Here is a 22,081-nt window from a genome sequence, read left to right as displayed (position 1 = left end):
CATCCCAAAACCAACACATAAATTGATGGACCTTACAACTCTAAAGAAAGCCACCTTCCCCATTTAAATATAGCAATAATACAATTCCATATTGCAGTAGTTATGTTCAAAAGAAGAATAAATATATCAAACATTCTTAGGACTTAAGTGTTATCCAATTTTTCAAACACTGGATCAACATCAATCCATCCTCTCGATATCCACCCACGTTATATCAGTTATAATATACCACTGCAGTTCCAGAAACACTCCACTCTGGCACAATCAACAGTGAAGCAAGTTTGCCATGGTATCTACAGAATACAGAGTTCCGGTCATTTTCCATTTTTTCCCTTGAACTCCAGTGTCCATCCCACCTCATTCACAAAAACTCCATCTCCCCAGGAGGGAGTGGTGGAGAGCAATGATAGTTCAGAAAATAGGGAAGAAGATTGCTGTTACTTTCTCAAAGTGGAATTGTGTGGGGAGCTACTGAAGAGTAGAAATCCACAGGTCCATAATTGGAATTAAAATAAAAACTGTCTTACAAACTTAACTACACAGTCACTCTTCCTCAAGAAATGTTAACCAATACTGAACGCCATTTTCATCGAAAGGATAAAAACTGCATTTATATTAACTTCTGGTGAAGTTGCCAAGCAGATGTTTGTTTTTGGCTTCCACATTTACTAAAGCCAAATGCAACAAGGAATTGGGATTCCACAATGTCTAACTGCTTTCCTTCCAGGTTACAATTTTGTTGGAACAAAAAAAAGCTGACTTTACTTATAAGTAGGAAAAAAACCTAGTAGCATCTGTTTCTATGTCTGTTTATATCATAGTTTGAATAAGGTTACAATTGTGAAATCTTTGTTATTGATCAGCTTCCAAACACAGCACAGCGCCATCCAGAACATGTGCAAGGGAGGAAAACTTACTGCAAGTGTCTCATGTGCCAGTCCTTTAAGGTCTGCGAGTCCACGTGCAGAATGTTTATTACTAATTTAAAATACTGGCAAATCAGGGAAAAGGAGAGTGAAATAATTCACAAGTCCCATGATCACTGCGCTCAGTTTTGCATGGTTACTAAAGATTCCTCCTCCAAATACTGCAAGACAGTTTTCAAAATTAATTTTGCGGCTTGATTTCTCAGCTGCCATAGCCAATGATACAATGAAAAATGGCAAACTGAAGCAGTAGAAAGGATCTTTAGTGATTCAGTAGGCAACATCTTCATTGTGAATCGGTCTTGAAACACAATGTTAGAGGACACTCTGCCTTTGGAGGTGCTGAATTGGGATGAAATGTAAAAGCAAGATGCTGGTCACTTGTGGTCATTTAAAAAATCCCTTACACTTTTCTCAAACATAAGGGTCCTTGCCTTGGTGTTTTGGCAAAACTCCAGTTTGAATATATTCTCCTTGTCTACTGTTCCCCCCACCCCAAATTTAAACTGGTAAATATTATTCACATCCTCTTAGAAACTTGTATCCTGTTGTTGTGTGTGTTAAAGAGTTGCAACAATGTACTTCATCAGTTAGAAAAGTCTGTAACATATTGGCATATGTTTAAGGAGAAAGACGCTAGATAAATGACACATAAAACAAAAGAAGGGTTTTGGATTATTTTAAAACTCTTTCTTACGATTAACTAGAATTTTCCAAGGACCTACCTGCAGGTACATTTTCTTTTCAAGCATAAGGTCCAGCTGATGATGATATGGATTGACAAGTTTAACACTGCCTACATTAAGGGAACTCTTCACCCTATTTTCTCTCTCTACTGTATACTGCCACTAAGATAATTAAACCTATCTTAATAATAAGGCCCATTACATGGGCACATGCATGCAAATAAAAATACTTGGCTTTCTCTAACAGAGCTATAACAAAGGAGTAACCTACAAAGCATTCTCTCAAAATAAAGACAGTATGGAAGAAGCACTGCATGCTCCTCTAAACAATCAAAATCTAGCTTCCATTGAAGCCAGTAGGAGTTCTGCCCTTGACTTCAATGGGAGCAGGATCAACCCTCTGAGAGAGGAAAATGGTACTCCCTGAAGACACTACTGAGGGAAGAGGTTTGCCATCCTCTCCTCAGTATGTCACAGAGAAGGGAAAATGGCTATTGGCCACACCCTTAATGCACTAAAGATGGCCTGCAGCAACCTAAGGTTTTCCACAAGGCTCCACAGCAGGTAAAGTGATTTCATGGGGTGTATAGACAACATGCTGACCTGGCAACCAATGAGTTAATGCAGGAACTACCAGCCAACGCTGATTGGCAGCCTCACAGCAGCTGGGAGAATAAAAGAGCTGAGAAGCAAAGAGGTGGGGTGGCTGCCAGAGGAAGAAGCAGACTAGAGAAAGTAGGTCCTGCCAGCAAGCTGGTGAGAAACTGTCCCAGAAGGACAACACCCCAGAGAAGGGATGACCAGCACCTCAGGCTGCAGAAACTGATAGAACCAAGGGAGGTAGGATGGAGATCAGGGTACAGCAGAAGAATTGTTGAGGGTTGATTCTGTCTGCCAGGGTTGAGGGCCCTGAGCTAGAACCCAATTGATGGGCGGGCTTCGGTTCTCCAACCTATCCCTTAACAGAAACTTAAGAACCAAAGGGGGTTCCAGACCTCTTGAGGACAAGAAACAGCTAACTACTGCCAAACATAAGGGGAAGCCCATACACTCCAGTGAGACAGAATTTAATGTCTTTGCCTGTAGAGTAGGACTACAGAGATTCAGACACGAAGGGTGGGCTGACTGCCCTGCTGAACTGAACAGACTCTGTGCAACACTCTGTCTGACCAAAGGGTGCTGCTGACACAATGGGGCACCAGCTCACAGGGCCCCTATAGATTCAGAGAAGCATCAGGACTGCTGTGTGCTCATCAAATCACAGACTTTTGGGGGTTCTCTTCTCCATCATTAAAGAGAGGTAATTTTATAGTATAAACATGGGGGGGGGGGCTGAAGGAGTTATGCGCTCATGCATACACTTTTACAATCCTCATTCTGGGTTTTATGTAGATTTTGTTTTATTCTCCCAGTACTGGTGGTCTTAGAAGCAGGATGAGAGTTAATTAAAAGGGAAAAGAGATTATTATTTCAGTCTGAGCATCACAGCATGAAGAAGTTTTCTTTGAAAAGTTTATTTTTAAAGAATCCATATTCCTGGGTTATGATTGTGTTACTCAAGGCCCAGCCCTGTATTTCTTGAGCATCTAACATTTCCAGTTAGGTCAATGGGAGTTTTGGGTGAGTAGGAAATTCAGGTTTTAGGATTGTCAATTGTGGGCAGCAATGATGATACAAGGAGTGCTGTGCTATACAGGGAATATGATATAAAGTGCACAAAGGTATGTAATGGAGAGGGAGGAGCAGGAGCTTCAGTTTATCACACAGGAGTATCAACTCTGAGGCCCTGATGGCTAAATTATAGTAATTTTCTAAAATGGACTAGGTTGCAAATACAATCCTCTATTGGGGGCCTAGTAACCCACAGTCCCCCATCCTGTCTGGAGAACTGACCCTGGAAAATATTTTCAAATGTTGGCAACTTTGTCAGTTTAAACCTCACTCAGTTTCCTTTTGTTCTAGGTCTGCAGATCATTCTGTAATACTAAACTCTCCTCTCGTTTTTGTAATAATTCTACTTTGGTTTCATCTTATTCGGCCTGAATGGTATTAATTTAATTGCCCTTTTTGGTTATGGACCATCCTGGAAATTATTACAGAGTTCCATGGAATTATTACAGAGGGAAGAAGGGAATTGCTCACATTTTTTCCATCCATCTCTGATTTCTAAGAAATGTCTGTATCCCTGAAAGCAGAGGGACCTGCTGCTGCTCCTTTCTATTTATCAAAAGTAAATGAGAGTGGCCACCCTAATGGATTGGTGGAAAGGTTAATACAGAAACAACCATGCTCAGGTTCTCCTGGGCCAGTAGGGCTGGAGTGGACAAAGATGTGACAGGTAAAGTGAAGAATGAATTGTCCTATCACAAGATCTAGCAGCTGGATACCAAGCAATTTTGCAGCCACAGAGAAGGGTACCTATTCTCCCTGTTCAGAAATCAAGGGGGTTGTTCTGAACAGTTGAGGGAGAATTAAATTTGAAAAAGAGGTAACCCAGAACAAAGGAATGGGTAAAAAAGCCTTTGGCAATGAACTCACTTGGACTGTGTAATTTCACTCAGACTGTAGCCCCCACCTCCATCACACGCACACCCCCTTTTCCTGGCAGCTGCCTTAGTCAGAGTCAATTGAACAAGGGAGAGTCAGTGCTCAGATTTCTGGGATCCTTTTGCCAAAAAGTTAGGTAGAGCACCAGCAGCAACACAGGCTTCCCGCTTCACCCTGCCAGTGACCTTAACACAGACTTGGATATACCACCGTCCCCAGAGTGGAGAACAATTCCCTCTCATGCTACTTGGTCCAGAATTTCATCCCAGCAAATACCACAAATCATGTCATGCTGCGTAGAACTATTTAAGAGGTGCTGTGCACTGTGAATTGCTGTCCATGAGGGACTGAGCTAGCCACTGCCTAACCCATTTTATTTAACTTTTTCCTTAAACTACCCTGAAGGAGGAGGTTGCATTGCTACTCTGGAACTCAGAACCACTTTTATCTCATTTGAGCCAGGCATTCCTTTGCTAAGTGGCAGAAATAATTTAATTTTTAAAACAGAGTCTAAATAAAAACATTTGTGACATTTTCTACATAAACTATTGGCTCCATGTCCTAGAAAGACACTAATCCTGACTTAGCTAAAATAAAACCAAATACATTACATTCAGTGGAATTACACCAGCAATTAAGTTCTTTTTTTAGCCTCTGGATAAAATCGTGCATTGTATTAAATTATGTGTTTTCCTGGTTTTGCATTTTTACATTCCTAAAAACAAGAATGCACATGGCTACCACTGGAATACTGATAACTTCCAGCTCAATCCTATATTAACTTGTGCAAGCACTGCATTAACCTCTCAATTGCATCAGATAATCCATGACAAGGATTAACAGAGCTGCCTTGTTGAAAATGAAGCAATCTTAGCCCTCCTTTTACTGACTGCTTTCTGAAGTGTGCTTTAATGTGCATGCCATAGCTCAGAATGAGCCAACATTTAAATTCGCTTATATAATAGGCTGTTAAAGTGTCATAGCGGGCTTTGTTGGGCAGATAATGAGAAGAATTTGGGTGTACAGTGAAACAAAGACACAGCTGCCTGTGCCAAACATCCAGTTTATGGCAATACTTCATACAAATTATTCCCTATAACAACCGAACTGTCATATCCTACAACCACATCCCAGGCAACCTCCCAACTGAGCTCACTAAGGCTGCAGTCTGATGTGCTGTACACACAAACACCAGTAATACCCAGATGTTCTCTATGTAAAACATTTGGTTTGAAACACAGAGCACTTCTTTCCAAAAAGCCATTACATTTGTTTAATGGACTCATACAGTTCAACTAAAATATCCTGGAGCAGACATTTGACTGCAATTCTACTCTATGAGCCCCATCTGCAAAGAAGAGAAAAAGCAAATGAGAATGCTTTACATGATTTATTCTGCCTTTATGATCAGCCAGTTCATAAAACACAAGCTCTGTCCTACAGACAGTAACACAGTTTGCTTTCAAGTGTGTCGTTTAGCCCTTGCTTGCATTAAACAAATGCATCAACTGAAACAAAGGGTCAAAATTCTTCAACTTACAACAGTGCTAGTGTAACCAAGAGCAGAATTTGGCCCAAAGACGTCACAAGGAATGTGATTTTCTGTTTTACATTCAGGGAGAGTGAATAATGATCGCCAGTAATATTCATGGCTACACAGTTTTCTTCACATGTGAGGAAGGCTGGAAGGAGGGAGGTTAAAGTACATAATTAAATTCTTTTCTCTAATGAATTCCTCCATGGTAATATTCACTCCACAATGAAGCATTCCACGGTCCTGTTAGAACACATTTTTATAATGAAACGCTAGACAGAAGGAACTGAGACTATACTTATTTCACTGAAATAAAGAGATGCATAGAAAACTCTTGGATTATACTCAGAATAAGACTGTTGCTGAAATAGAGGGCCAGCCAATCACTTGGCTGCCAATGTGTTGCACAATTTTTTGCTGAAGGCCCTTGTTCATCATGAGTCTTAACTACTTAAGCTGATAATGGGGTAGGGTCTGGGCATGAAGAAGAGGAGACAGTCCATGGGTGGAAGAAAACATAACATCTACAGCGCTCATGGGTTACAACTGCAGTCTCAAATGAAGATATTCACTTTACCTGTCACAGAGGAAGTGCAGCCTTTTCCTGGGATGTATGAAGCTGCCACATATAGTCAAGTAGAAGGCAGCTAGGCTTATGATTAAGGCACTGGAGTGACACTTGGGAGACTGGGCTTCTGTTTCTGACTCTGCTACAGATTTCATGTGTGACCTTGGGCAAGTCACTTAATCCCACATTGCCTGAGGCCTTGTCTTCACTAGGAAGGATTTGTCAGTATAGTTAAACCAGTATCGCTATACTGTCAAACTCTCCTAATGGAGACACACCTTATTCCAGCAAATAAAATAAAAAAGCTCAACAGTATAGCTCAGTCCAGTTCCCGCAAATGAAATAAGCTATACCAGCAAATAGACTTTTTTGCCAGTATAACTGTGTTTACAGTAGGGCTTTTGCTGGCATAAGCTGTGTTGGTTAAGGGTATGATTTTATTTTTTCATAATCCTAACTGATATAGCTATGCTGGCAAAACTTTTCAGTATAAACCAGACCTCATTTCCCCTTTTGTAACATGGGAGAAACAATTATTCCTATCTCAAAGGGATGTAGCAAGGCTATGTCAATGGCTGCGGGGTGCTCCGACATTATGGTGATGACAAGTACAGAAAAAGCCTATAAATAAAAATGAATGACGAAAAGGTGAGTTATATAAAGAAAAGGCGGCTCAGGATAAAGCAATGGATAAACATCCTATTACTCATATGTAGACAAGGTTCAAATATTCTTTGCTTGTGGGAGGGAGGTGAGTACCCCCCTCATGTACACCCTTATCTGGGTTAATTAAAGCCAACTAAAGCTCATTCTCAGATGACTGGGACCAACAATCCATACAAATAGACCTAACATCAAACAAACACATGTTTAGCTAACCACTGCTATCACAATAGAGTTATCAAATGTTTTTACCCATTGGTGTAGGCCCAGCTGTACTGCTTGCTAATGTATTTTAAATAGTCTTGTGGTAAGGCAGTAGTACTGTATTTTAGCTGGTATTTTTACAGGCTATAATCTTTCATATCGGTATGCAACTACTTTAAGCCTCAGGGAGTGCAGTCTTAGTTAACCAACCCTCTTGCTGAGCATTCAGCTACCAAGGAGGTTTCACTCTTCAGTATTCTCCTGATGGTCACTTTTTCCTATGCCAAAATGTTCCACTTGGAACAACAAACCGCAGAACACTGCTAAGGTGATTATGAGGTAAGTCTTCATTTCAGATTTAACTACAGATGCAAGGGTTCTAAATTCCAGGACTACACTATTTAAAGCATGTCATTCCTTGTGACAAACATAATTAAAAGCCCTAATATGGAACCAAAATGTATTATGACTTTGTCTGCAAAGCCTAGCAAAAACAAAACAGAAATTCCAAATGTGTATGATAGTGGGTTGTTTTCTTTAAACAAATGATGCACAGTCATTTTTCTTAGTTAATCTTTTGCTTAAATATGGATAATCATTTGTATGAATAATAAGCAAACCAGTTATTTTCAATTATGATCATTAGCAAACACTGATCCTAAAGTTCATGCTGTCTTGCAGAGATGTTTTTATCTAACCCTCATTGCTAGATTATGAAGCAGGTTCTACAAGGAAAATATTCAGACTCATTTTTAAATTAGACAAATATCTTCCAAATATAGTGAATATTATGGAGGTGTCCTCTAGCATGTTCATCATTAGGATTGTGTCAAGATTGATAGTTATATTAGGGATTAGATCCCTTTTCTGTGTAGGAGAAATATATTCTGGAGGCATCAGTAACAACTCCATTGTCAAAACTGCACTGTGACTTCCACCTAAAGCATGACCAAAAATCTCTCTGCTCTGTATCTTAATGACTGGATTTAGTCTCCAACTTTGGCATAATAATCTTTCGTGGGACAAACAAATGTTCTATTTTTTTTCAGTCAAGTATGTACAAATCACTGTGTCTGTGCCAAGGCATTGGTGCTTAAAGACACCCTGCCCCCTCCACCCCACAAACACTGCTGACTCAGCTCTCCAACACACTGAAACACTCACACCATGGGGAGTCTTTCAAGCACCAGTGCCTCAGCTCAGACACTTGGTTCCTCCAGTGCTCCTGCCTGAGTTCTCCAATGTGCCAGCAGCAGTGCCAAGGTAACTAAGGGCCTCTATGCCAAAATACCAACATATCAAGGGCTTATCCAGTGCTGCTGACTTGGTGTACCAGATAGCCAAGGCAACAGGCCTGAAGGAGCCCTTTAAGCACTGATGCCTTGTCACAGAGACAGTGAGAACCCTAGTCACACTCCTGCCCCCCACTGAATCTCCAATCACCATCAAGCTCCCCCACATTCTACCTCATGTCCTCCTTGGTTCCCCGGTGCACTATAAAACTGCCCCACTGGGACTGAGGAGGTGGTGAATGGTGCATTTAAGGAGACCATGAGAGGCTAAGCAGGGATGTGGGAGAGAACATGGAAGGTGAACAAAATGTGGGGTGTGCAGTGGGCAATGGGGTTGTGGAGGGAAGAGTGCTGTGGTGTGGATGTTGCTGAAATCATGTGGACAAGGAAAAACTGTTGTAGGTTGCGAGGGATGACTGGGGAATTACCTAGGGATTAATTGTTGTACTGATGGAAGATTAACTCTTTATTTAAAAAGCTTTTGGTCTTGGATAGAAGGATGACAGTCATGAGATCATTTTCACCAAGGAATGGACTGTGGCCATGAAATAAGCTACAACCCATGGAACGAACTGCATTTAATTTGCAATTTCGAGTTTACCTACGGTTGGCTCACAAATCTAATTCCACTGGGTCTGCTCCTAACATTCCAATCCTGTCAAGCACTTTTCCCACATCAGCCATTTTTTTAAAAATAAAAGGAACTAACCATAAAAATATTTTATTCCTTTCCTCTGTGTTCAGAACAGGACTTGAAAAATCACACTCAAGCAAGATCCAGGACTTGTATTCCATCCTGGACCAGTGGTAGTTACAAGGTCTGATATCTTAGGAACAATCAAAGCTAGTAGCAGTGCTATCTGTCCTTGGAGAGCAGGGATATTACAAATATCAATAATCCATATTAGTTTAATGGTATAACTTGGGGATTGTTTAGTTTGTACACATGGTGATAGGTATAAAATTATATTTAGCTGCAATCAGAATTTAGCACCACAGCAAGGGACGACTGCATTCAGGCATTTTTTCCCCATTTGAACATGTAGTTAAAGGTGATGGAAGGGCCTCTACATGAATTAAACATCTGGTATTTTTGGTGTGAGTCCAGGATGTTTGATCAGTATGGCCAGACACTATACTCTCATGGAATACCTCACCCAGCCCCCTAGTGTTCAAAGGTCTAGGATCTTCTAATTTATACAATGTACAATGTTGTCTGTGCAGACATGGTGATAAATATAATCTGTTTAAAAAGCAGATACTTCTCAAATCATAACTCACAGATGCTTAAAGGCTTTCATGTGGGTAAGACAAATGAGAGCCACAGTGCCTGATTCTATAGCCAGGGAGTACAGGAAGCAACAGCAGGAGAACACTATTGAAAGCCTGGATACACTTATGGCTTTAGTGAATTGGTCATCAAATATAACAACACACAGATGCAGTTTTTACCTTGCTCTGTAGTTTTTTCACATATCTAGCAAAATGTGGAAACAGTTTTTGGTTTCGTTTGTTAAACAGACACACATGGTATCCCTGTCTGTTAAAAGATAGCTAAAAGATGCATCAACCAATAATTTGCATGTCTAGTATTACACTTCTGATTGGTCCATATATGGGGTATAGTTGGAGTTGCAAAGAGGTGTGTCTCAAACAAAGAAGTATAACAAGAATATTTTTTTAAAGAGTCAGGTGCATGCCCTGACAATGTAGGGCCAAATTCTGCTTTCTGGGGGGAAAGAAGAAGAGAAAAATGTCAGCAGATCTGTGTGTGCTATAAGGGCACTAGAATGTTTCCCACATTCTCTCCTTTGATTTTCATGGATCTGTGAGTGTGGATCTGGCTGTGGCCAAGGTTTACCAAATACTGTCAGTATTTTTTAACCCATGTATGGTTTTCTCCTCTGGTATTTTGTAGCTACCACCTGCTGCTTATTGGTTCTCCAATCCAGCAAAGACCTTCTAGTTATTTATTTACAACAACAACAACAAAAATTGACTCGCATAGTAATTGTGATTAGAATTCTATAATGAATAAACAATATATACTAGGAACTGTAAGTTCCAAGAAGCTTTATCCAACACAGATGAGCTTAAACTAGAATATGTATGAAAGTGCTCTCCACATGTCATATTGTAACTGTGATTCTTAGGCAAAAATAAAATCACACACACCCTAACACCATAATACATTTGATCAATATGTACCAAGAGATATTTTGTACAGTTTCCATTCTGTTGTGTTCTCATACACAACAGAAACCATTTGTAAAAAAAACTTAGCACTTATAGCATTTTTTAACTGAGAGCTGCTTTATAAACACTAGGACAAATTCTATCATGACTTTCACTTCAGTGAGATTGCATGGCATGTAAATCAAGGCCGAATTTGACCCATAAATTAACACAACTTCTCTGTGTGGCAAAGTAGCAGTATCCCTATTTTATAGATGGACAAGCTGAGGCACGGAGACGTTAACTGAACTGCCCCAAATCACATAGTAAGTCAGTAGAAGAGCCAGAAATAGGATCCCAGAGCCTAGAAATCCATTCACTTGTTTATAGATCCAAAGTCCTCCAGTAAATGCCACCCACTCGATATCCACCCAAGAGTCAGAGTTAGCGTCTGGCTCCGACTGAGCTAAAAGAACTAAAAGATTTGTGAAAACTATCATATTCAGACAACTATGAGTCCTTACTGGCAACTCATTGATGCAGACTTTTACAGAATATTTATTTCACCAAACTAACTTGCTTCTATATTTTTCAGCCATTCGTTTAAGTTATTTTTAGCTAGGAGCACCCCTTTTGATCTAATCACTCTCTAGTTTGAGGATCTGGAGAGCTGTGCTTTAGGAAGGATGGCAGAATACAGGCCAATCAATTTCTATTTCAATCCCTGAAACTCAACCCCTTCCTGCACATTTCAGATACTCAACTATGTATGTGAGAGTTGGATGTAGCCACTTGACACTTACCTCATGATACTTCCCACTGTAATAAATGTATGGTACTTTCTATGAAGGACTTTACATAAAAAAAAATTATACAACATTGGATTTAATTGGGAAATATTTACACCACTGTTTTAGAACAAAGTTACGTAATAAGTAGGGATGGAACAAAACAACAAAAATCAGTCCCCAAATCCAATTTACTTAGGCTTATTATAGGCAGTGCAGGTAGCAATTCCCATAGTTAAGGTTGTCCAACACTTTCTGTTATAAGGCTCTGTTTTCAGTTGCTTATATTTTTGACAAATTTTAATTGTTTGGACTGCCAATTTTCCATGCTAGGTATCTGCCTCAGGATGAATATTGCTAGAAAGTTTTAGTGGTTCAGCCATTTCCAAGAAGGTTATGAAAAATGTTGTTTTGCCCATGTTAAAAAAAAAATCTTAACTTTTTCACTAAGCTCTAATGCCTCCATGCTTTGGAGCAGGAACTTGAAATTTAGCAGGGGGTCTCCCTGGTGTCAGGAATGTACCTTCTCTCATCTACATGGAAACTTGCCCAAATTTATCAAAAGTCATAAGCCTCTGAAAAATTGCATATGCTCAATAGAGTGTTGTTAGAGTTTGGAGCTAAATTCGCCAACGATTCCATCTTCACAGATCATGCTGCAACCCTCTCAGCTCCTGTGTAATGACTGGAGCCTGTATGCACTGTCTCCACAGAAAGACTGAGCATGCGCCATTCTGACACTGCAGGAGCTCAGATCTTCCCTGCAATTGCTTCATGCAACTGTTAGGTACCACTGTGGCACCAGGCACAGGAACTGAGAGCAGGAAGACACTCTCTCCTGTACTCTCAATGCTCCCCCAGCTTGGTCCCTGTCAGTACAGAAGAGGAGAATGCAGCTTGACTGGAATGCAAATAGGGGGTTTTCACAACAAAATTTTTGGTGGTCTCTAAGTACGGCCACCAACTCTTGCTGGTGGCCGCTCTGACAAATTTTCCTAAAATACTTAATTAACTTTAGGAAAAACAAATTAATATGCACATATACTTGTCCAAATCACTATAATTTATTTATGCGAGTTTTTTTTTTGCAGATTCAAAAAAGTACAGTTGTATTTTGATGCCCTTGGCCCTCGCTGCCCCTCTCACCCTCCATGGATGTCCCTGGCCCCTGCTGCTTCTCCTCATCCACCCACCCCGCATTGCCCCAAGCTCCCTTCTGTGGCCTCACACCCCAGGCTCATCCCGCTCCTTGCCTCTTTACCATGGCGCCCGTAAGATCAGCCTTGCTAAAGCCCAGAGCCAAGTGGGAGAAAGACTGCTCTAGGAACGAATCAAGGTTGAGCAGCAAAGGGGGCTGTCTGCTGGACCCATGCCTCATTTGTTGCAGAAGCTGAAAGGTATGTAGTGAAAGAGACAGGGAACTGCAAGAAAATAAAAGATGATCTCACAGCTAAGGCACTTGAATGCTGCCTTGGAGAACTAGATTCTATCCCTGCCTCTGCCACAGAGTTCCTGCGTGATGCTGGGCAAGTCAATTAAGCCAAAAAAATTACAGGTGGCCACTGTGTGTTCCTCATTTTCTGGGTGCTTGACTTGAGGTGTTAGGGTCTGATTTGTAGAAGTGCTGAGCACTCAGAACAGCAACAGAAATCTGCAGGAGCTCTACTCTGAACATACAAAGTGCTACAAAATGCTAAGTACTCTGAAAAAGTCAGGTCCCGGCATCTCAAAGTGGGCACCCAAAGTGTGTTGAAACTTTCGACAATTTTGGATTTAACCTCTGCTCCTCATTTCCCCATGCATAAAATGGGAATAATAATCATATCACTTCACATCACAGCACTGTTCCAAAGACACATTAATTAATGTTTGTCATGAACTAAGTTACTACAATAAGAGCATTATAGAAAAGTTATAAGGAAATTTATAATTCTGTATTTGGTTTGAATAATACGTAGTAAATAATGCATGGGGCCACACATGAACAATGAGAATAAAAATAAATATTGAACTGCCCATTCACTGTATGAGGGAGGAGTCCTGTGGATAAAACAGGAAGTGATTACATAATTAAAATAAAGCATACAAGAGAGCTGAATTAAGGTTCCACAGACAACATTACCCTGACATTTCCTAACTTTTGAGTGCTTGACTTTTCAACATTAACTTGCTTTTAATGTAGGTTTTTTTCCCCTCTGGCTGTAATGGATTACTGATCTACCCCTAAAGGGCTCAATTATGGGTTGTCTGACAGACACTTTATGTAATTTGCTGATGTAAAAGTTACATAAACTGGACCTGCCATAAAGTGGCTCCTCACTTGCACAGTGCTCTACTGGAACTGCTCTGCACCAGACCCTTCTCAGTTCTCCATGTATGGGGCATGCCGGAAGACAGAAGGAAGAGTGGGTGCTGCTATTCTTGGCCTGCAGCCACTGCAACCAGAGCATATTGTCCATTAGAGCAGCCCTCAGGACTGGGCAGAATGTTGACTGAGCCAAGAATACTGGAAGGCTTTAAAGTGGTGCACAACGCTATTACTCCCACCCGACCATTCCAACACTGAGATCAACTCAGCAGAATGGAGAATCGGGGCACTACTCCTTGTGATCTGCACAACTGTTCTTATCTTGTTAATTGGGTCATACTCCACTTAAAAAATCTTGTTGTAAACAAACAAATGTATGCGTTACAAATAAGACCCTAATTATTAAAATGACCAAACTTAAAAAAAATCCAATTTACTTGTCATTACTGTAATTATGTTTTCTACTTCTCTCTGTCAGGGCAATGACAATCAATGAAGCCAATTTCCCTTTGTTTACATCATTTCACTTTCAGGTTCTCAAAAGCAATGTTTGAGTTTCCAGCACTACAGGGAAATGCTGATTTGTTTTGAAACAAGGTTTTTTCACTGGAATTTTTTCAACTGTGCAAATGTTTCTATTGATCTAAAATTTTGCAAGAGATTGCTTTTATACAACGTAAATTTGCGGCCAAATTTAATTTGGCACTGTCCCTATGACTGAGAGCTGCATAGTGCACTTCTATACAGAAGAGTAAATAAGATGTAAACACCTGTACCAATATGCGTGAAATGCCTGTGTTTTATGTTGTGCTACAACTTGTCATCAGTTCTCAGAATAATATGCCTGACTTAGGGGTAGAAAGAGAAGAATAATGTTGTTTTCCGTCTGTTGGCCAGGAGGAAGATAAAAGCCCTGACTCTCAGGAAGGGACCAGAGAAAAAAATTCCCTGCTGCTGCTCCCACTCCCCTAGCCCACTCCTGGACCCTGCAGAAAGAAAAATCTGTCCAGTGAGTGAATGTTGAGGGGGACAGAGACCGGGTGCTTGGAGAGTGGGCACGTGAAAAATTGTTACATGAAATATACAGTGTTATTAATAATTGGGATATTGGGGATTGAATGAGGACAGAAGAGGGAACCTCTAAATGAGTGGACCCGCAGGGGGCTCTGGATGTGCCTCCTTTAAAAAAAATCCAGTTCTGCTCTGCTTTGAGTGCATCATGCAATGTAACATGCTTTCATCTGGATTCTTGCCAGTTTTCACAATACTAAACTTTCTTGTGCTGATATTAACCAAAACATGCACTGTATCAGCAGAATATCATTTACTGGCCTATATGTAATCCCAGAATAAAACTACATAAAGATGGAAAGAAGGTTGAAAGGACATATCAGCAATTTAGGGTACTTATCCCCAAACCAAGCATTTCCTAGCATGAGCATCTTGCAGCATTTCCTTTCATTATGCATCGTGCACTGTACAGGCACATATGACCACTACCTAGCACATCTTGCACTTATATGATTGTAACTATGGATTCCTTGGCTAACCAGTACTGATTATAGTACATGAGCAAAGCTTTGTTCTACTGCTTTCATGTGCAAGAGGACAAGTGGAGAAAACACCTACAGGAATTTCAATGTACATGCTACTTCAAAGACTTTCTATATCCTCTTTTCACCCTTATACTTATAGGAACTTTCACTTAAGATATCATAAGATGTGAATTTTATACGCAACCAGTACTAAATAAGGAAATCTTGTTTGGAAAACAGAGTGCCCCAAAATATCATATTGGGGTATTAATCTCTCTGTTTCATGCAACACACAACATTGTATGTATAAGTAGTACGCATTCAAATAAATCGTTTTCAGCAACAAACTAAAGATATCATACAATCCACCTAGCAGTTTTACTTTCAGAACACTTTCTGAAGATGTTTCAATGCAAAATGTTAAAAAAAAAAAACCAAAACCAAAATCATAAACTAAATACACATAACCTGTTAAACCAAAGCCAAATACTATTCCCACTGAAGTCAATCCAGACTTGCTGCTGACTTCAGTTGGGGCAGAATTGAGCCATTTATGTATACAGGACTCAATTCTCCTCTCATGCTGGTTTTGTACTGATGTTACTCCATTGCCTTCTATGGTGTTAATTCTCATTTACAGCAATGTGAGATCAGAATCAGACTCTTAGCCTGTCAAACCTGTCGACTGACTTTGTTCTTAAGTTGTTTATTACAGTTAGAAACAACTGAATGCAAAATTCAAAGCTTACATTTTATATGATAGTCTGGCTACTCATGCAATAATCTTCAGCAAAACATTGTATAGCTAAATTGCTTGTTGGCTAATAAAAATTTTTAAAGGCCAAATATGTTAGCGCAGATTACTTGGACAGGGCTAATAACTGGGAATGTAATGTTGTTTCCAAGGTTCAGGTTTGCAATCTGCTGCCATACAGCTTGAACTATTTACATACTGCTGAGTGAAAAAAGATGATTGGAAGCAAACAGCCAGGTTAGAGAGTGACCTTGGGACTCCTGAAACCTAGCTTCTGGTTATTGGACAATTTGTGCTTAAGACATAATGGAATGGTGCCTGCCACACTGCTCTCTGTGCATCCCCTGCTGGTCACAGTATGAACTATTCAAGTCTTTTCAATGATGCCATAAATGCTGATGAATAATGAGAATAGAAGGGAAGAAAGAAAAGAGAATGAAAAAAAGTTGAATGAAAACCCTGTGCCTCTCCTGACCCAGCCCCCTTTTGCTGCATTCTCCTCTTGTGGGTGAAGTGGTCTGTGAGAGAAATCGGTACTCGAAGTACCGGAGTCAGGGGGCAAAACTGGGGAAAAAAAGGTCATTTCTATTAACTTCATGTCTGGTTGGGTTCAGGGCCACTAGCTCTAATTCTTTAGAACAGACAAAATGCAGGTATTTTACATGTGCTCAAACGGGAGAGTTCAAGCAAAAACATTACATTATAATTGAATGTATCTTAATAAAATATAAATGCATTGTGGCAAGGATTAAGTTTTACAATATAAAATTAAGCTATAATATACTCCAGTAAGTATTCTAGATACCAGTCAACAGATTGTATGCAACATTTTTATTTCATTTAAGAATCCAGCTGTATTGTGATTTTCACCCTTTCTCCCTATTTCCCCAAGTTTTGCTACCTCAGCCACATAGATTCAGTTCAGACTGAAATTTGAAAAACAACATCTCTTTTCAGAAGAAGATTTTCCCTAAACAAATCGGATTAAAGCTCATTCAACATCTTTCTTTAAGTTATTCAAGTTTAAAAAATAGATGTTTGTTACTTTTTGCAACTAAAAAACTCAGACTTTAAATAGATCAGTCTTCATAATAGAGATCATTAGCTTCTGTTAGTCTGAAATTTTAGACCAGCCAAGACAGCAAACATTAAAAATCTTGTACTTGAAGTGAGCATGTGCAGAGATGTTCATCTCTGGTTTCTCTTTAGCTAGCCTCCAAATGAGCTAGTAAAATGAAAGAACACATAATGTAATTGTACAGCTTGGCTGAAACTCTCATTTTAACTGTTGACACACAGATCTAGTTGTAAAGTAAATGTCCCTTGTTAAAGCCACCTCACTGGCAGTTTTTGTTCCTTCCTTCAGGTATGTGCTAGGTTTGCAGACAACCAAAAAACAGCAATTAAACAAAACTTGTATTTCACTAGGGTAATGTCTTGCTTTTGTACAAAGTCTGCTGAAAATCAGTCTACCTCAAATGAAATATATGCTAAGATGTCTTCAGAAAAGCATCTATGTCTCTCAGCAGTCAATCCCTAATGCACTCACTGCATCTTGTACCACCATCCTACTACTGGAGATGTATTTCAGTTGAAAACAAATGGCAATGTGTGTGTTACTTCAGATGCATTACAAGAGCCCATCTGTATGATGCTGAAGGAGATGTTAAAGAACTTGCTGGACTCTAGTTATTACAGGGTGGCCTTAAGGCTGTGTTAGGTCTTGAGTCATCCCACAAAACTGAGCCATGAACTGAGCTGTAAAATTCAATGGGGCTGGATTGCAGTCCCAGCATTTTGAAGGTGTCAGCCAAGTTCAGATCGCAAAAGTTAACTGTAACAAATCACTGCAATGTATCACTTAAAAATAGCAATTAATATTCTGACACCATTCTGAAGGTCAATTCAATTAGCTAGAGAACACAGCAAGCTTCACTGCACTATAAATTTCCACCCTTAGAAATAAAGATAAGGTTGCTGGTGATGATGGCCACATCTGTGAAGGCCAACAAAAATACACATTTTATTCCAATCATAAATATCATTTGGCACCAGGTAAATATGCCCCACTATATAAATACCCCACATGGTTTATCATGAGTTATTGGCTGGAGTCAAAACACTGGTTCCAAAGGCATTTGAAGGCTATTCAGATCTAGTTTTAAACTCCATAACTAGCTGTATAATGTAGAACCCCAAACAGCTGGGTTCATATTCTCCCATCCAATGGGGAAATTTCAGCTCGAAGCTTTGTGGCTTGGGCACCTCTTGAATGCCACATTTTCCTTTCTACCTCCTCTAAGTTAATGGCCAGGGGGCTGGTCTCTAAAGAGCTCCTGGGAAGATGCACCCGAGGAGCGGTGTTTCCCTTGGGAAGCTATAAAGAAAACAGCTCAGGCTGCCTTACCACTCTGCCAGAAAACCTCTCGATGGCCCTCTTGACTTTGCCATAGGTGCCCTTGCCCAGGGTCTCCTGCAGCTCATAGCGGTGCTTCAGGTTGTGCTTGTGATGATGCCTCTTCACCCCTTGCTGTTTCCTCAGCTCCGGCGCCGCTGTCACCTCGGAGGATGGAGCCTCTTCCGCGGGCTCCTCCAAGGCCGCGGCTCCCTTGCCGGCGCCCGGCTGGGAGTCGCAGGAGAGGCAGCGCTGGGGAGAGGGGCCGCGGCCAGCATCCAGCTCAGCGCCCTCCATCTCCGGCGGCGGCAAGGCGAGGGGGGCACTCGCGGGAGCGCAGCTGCCGCCTCTCCGCTCTGCCCACATCTGCTGTGCACCAGCCCTTGCACCACTGGGGTGGGGATCCGCAGCGCCCCCTCCCCCTCACCCCACTCGCCGGCTGCTGAGGCACATTTGGCACTCGGGGAACAGGCGCCGCTGCAGCCCCGCTTGGCAAGTCCCCCCCACACCCCACTCCGCCCCCCGGGAAGAAGCGACGCCCAGGAGCCAGCGACCCGGAGCTACCCCGCTCCGCCCCGGCTACAGCGGCTCTGGGCAGCCCCCTCCTGGCCGGTGGCCCCGGGCTGGGAAGCGGCTCTCGGGGCGGCGGGGAGCCGAGTTCCGTCTTTGTGCTACAGCAGTGGCCGCCGAGGAGACTGCCCCGCCTGGCCCCTCACTCAGCCGGGCTGCCCGGCCGGGGCGGGGGGGGGTCGGTATTTACAGCCCGCGGGCCCGGCGCTGGCTGCCCCTGCCGCCGGCCCCGCCGCACATGTGCGGCTGGAAGGTGCCCTTCTGCTCCAGGCTATATTTGGTGGCCGAGAGTGCCCCGGCTGGGGCTGGGTCTGGGGCTGGAGCCGGAGCCAGCTGCGGGGCTAGGCGGCCGAGCCGCTCTCTCGGTGCGGAGCAGGCGCCGGAGCCGCCTCCTCATGTTCCCTTCAGCCCGGCCCCGGCTGTGGCGAGCAGCCGCTTTGCCGCGGCCGGGAGCGGAAGCCACAGTCCCTCCCTCCGCCCCAGCTCCGCACATGCCCCGGGCAGCCCGCCGCCTGCCTCGCTAGCCTCCCTGCGGGCTCGGTTTGGCTTGGGAAGGGGGGGCAGGCAGCGCCTAGCGGATTTGCAGCCAGGAGCCGCCCCTCTCCAGTGCAGGCGCTGAACTGGGAGGCGGGAACCAGGCAGCCAGGAGTGGGAGGCGGTGCCCAGCCCCGCAGGTCACAAAGCGGGACTCACGCTGCTTGCAGGGTGCGGTTGGCAATGCCCATCAGCCACTCAGCTCACAGCCCAGCAGCCAGCGTGAAGCGAGGCAAGGAAAAAAGCACGGCACAAAAGGGACTCAGCTGCAACCTGCTGTTAAGGAAACTGAGATGAGGGGGCAGATGGACGGATACCAGGACAGACAGACTGGACAAAGGAGGAACAGACAGATGCCACGGGCGGAGAGTGGGACAATAGAAAATCCCATGGACAGAGAGATACCATAAAGGTGGATAGACAGGTTGCTTTTATTTTCACTTTCATATAAGGATCTCTAAGCATTTACAAAGTGGCTTATAGTAAGAGAACTAGCAAGATTAGGCAGAATACTGTAGCCCACAATTTCAGACAAAACCCATTTGAAGTTAGCCTGTGCTTTACAGGTGCAAACACATGTACATACAATTTAAACCAGTGGTTCTCAGACTTTTGTACTAGTGACCCCTTTCACATAGCAAGCCTCTGAGTGTGACCACCCCTCTTATACATTAAAAACATGTTTGTATATATTTAACACCATTATAAATGCTGGAGGCAAAGCAGGGTTTGGGGTGGAAGCTGACAGCTCGTGCCCCCCCCCAAATAACCTCGCAACCCCCTGAGGGGTCCAACCCCTAGTTTGAGAACCCCTGATTTAAAGCATGCATACGTGTTCAAATTTGACACTGCAAAAACTTATGCATGCACAGGTATTGGGTTAGTTAAAATATGCACACCAGTGTCAGAATTTTTAAAGCACGTGTTAGTGTTTGCACCTGCAAAGTGCAGGCATAAAGGTGTGCATGCAACAATTTTGTGTGCACAAATGCACACACACAGGCTGGATAGAGGCCTGGAAGAAAATGTACCCATTTATGTCTGGAAGGTGTTTCCAAAAAACTATTATATTCCCCAGTATCCTAACAGCTCTGTAAGATTTCTGTGTAATTAGAACTTTTAGAAAAACACTGGGCACACCCATCAGCTTTCTGCATTGGCATCGTGCAGCACATATAATCCCTCGTATGATCCAGGCTGGTGTTTTTCAACTTTAAGAAAAATCTTTGGGTTTTGTGCCCAAATTTTCCATGCAACCCAGAGCCAACCTTTGGGCCTGCAGAGCCATCATCTCTGGTTTGGGGCACCTAGAAATGTAAAGGAGAAAATAAACTTTTCTTTTCTTTTCTTTTCAAGTAAGTTTCTAGTCCTTTCCCTTGCAAAGATAGCCTAGAAAACTTAAATCAAAATAGATATGTCAACTGATTGCCAGGGTTGAAATTTTATCACTTATCTTTCCTAAAAATTGCATGTCCCCTGAAGCCCAGGAGCAGGTTCGGGGCACCTCCTGCTTTTAGCAGAGGAGTGGGAGCTGTGTTGCCCCCTTATTTTATTCTCTGTTCAGCATGACTAGTTTGCTGGGCAGATGCAAAGACCCAGACCTCTCTGAGGTTACTGGCTCAGCATTTTCATCTTGCTGGCTGACAAGAAGGCACAGGTCTTTTTGAGGTTACCAGCTACTAGGTACCTCTACTTTGCTAGAATAATCACAAGGCACAGGCCTTTTGAATTTGCTGGTTCAGTAGCATTGTCTTGCTAAACTGGTGTCAATTTGTGAGGTCACTAACTCAACTCTTCTTGCTTGCTGGGGTGATGTTAAGGCACAGCTCTCTGTGCACGCACTGGCTCCACTTGTGTAATTGACTGGGCTAATGCAAAAGCTCAGGATGCTAGCTCAGCAGTGTTAGAATGCTGGGATGATGTCTAGGCAAGGGCTCTGCGAGGTTTATTGATCAGCACCTCCATCTTGCTGGGCTTATGTGAGAGCTTAGCTTTCTGTGAAGTCTGCCAATGCACCTCTAGCTTGCCGAGATAATGACAAGAAACGGGTCTTGGTGATGTTAATGACTGCACCCATAGTTTAATAGACTGATGTGAAAGCACAGGTCTCTATGAGGTTATTTAATAATAATGGAGATATATCCATCACCTAGAACTGGAAGGGACCCTGAAGGGTCATCGAGTCCAGCTGCCTGCCTTCACTAGCAGAACCAAGTACTGATTTTGCCCCAGATCCCTAAGTGGCCCCCTCAAGGGCTGAACGCACAACCCTTGGTTTAGCAGGCCAGTGCTCAAACCAGTGAGCTATCCCTCCTCAAAAGTAGCTTGCTTTTCCCAATGTGGGGCTCAAACCCACAACCTTGAGATTAAGAGTGTCATACTGTACCAACTGAGCTAGTCAGGCTGCTTATGCAATGTTTTAATTCAAGCATTGGTGCTGCAGCTTCATCTTAGGAGCAAAGGACTTGCCAGACTGGATCAGACCTGAGGTCCACCTAGTTCAGTATCCTGTCTCTGACAATAGCCTGTACCAGATGCTTCAGAGCAAAGTGTAAGAACCCCACAGCAGGCAGATGTGGAATAATGTGCCCCCTCTCATTGG

At 42.4% G+C, this 22,081-nt stretch overlaps 1 protein-coding gene across 1 annotated transcript in view; it reads right to left on the bottom strand.

The window, feature by feature from the left end:
* The window catches only part of NUAK1 (NUAK family kinase 1), a 56,638-nt gene extending 37,495 nt beyond the window's left edge, over positions 1–19,143 (bottom strand). Inside the window, exon 1 of the mRNA XM_032787253.2 lies at positions 18,388–19,143. Coding sequence (XP_032643144.1) covers positions 18,388–18,741 — 354 coding nt within the window. The 5' untranslated portion in view covers positions 18,742–19,143. The remainder of the gene's footprint in view (positions 1–18,387) is intronic.
* Between the last annotated feature and the right edge of the window lie 2,938 nt (positions 19,144–22,081).

Source organism: Chelonoidis abingdonii, chromosome 1, assembly GCF_003597395.2.
Source record: "Chelonoidis abingdonii isolate Lonesome George chromosome 1, CheloAbing_2.0, whole genome shotgun sequence".
Taxonomy (NCBI): domain Eukaryota; kingdom Metazoa; phylum Chordata; order Testudines; family Testudinidae; genus Chelonoidis; species Chelonoidis abingdonii.
This window is presented reverse-complemented; position numbering and strand designations above follow the sequence as displayed.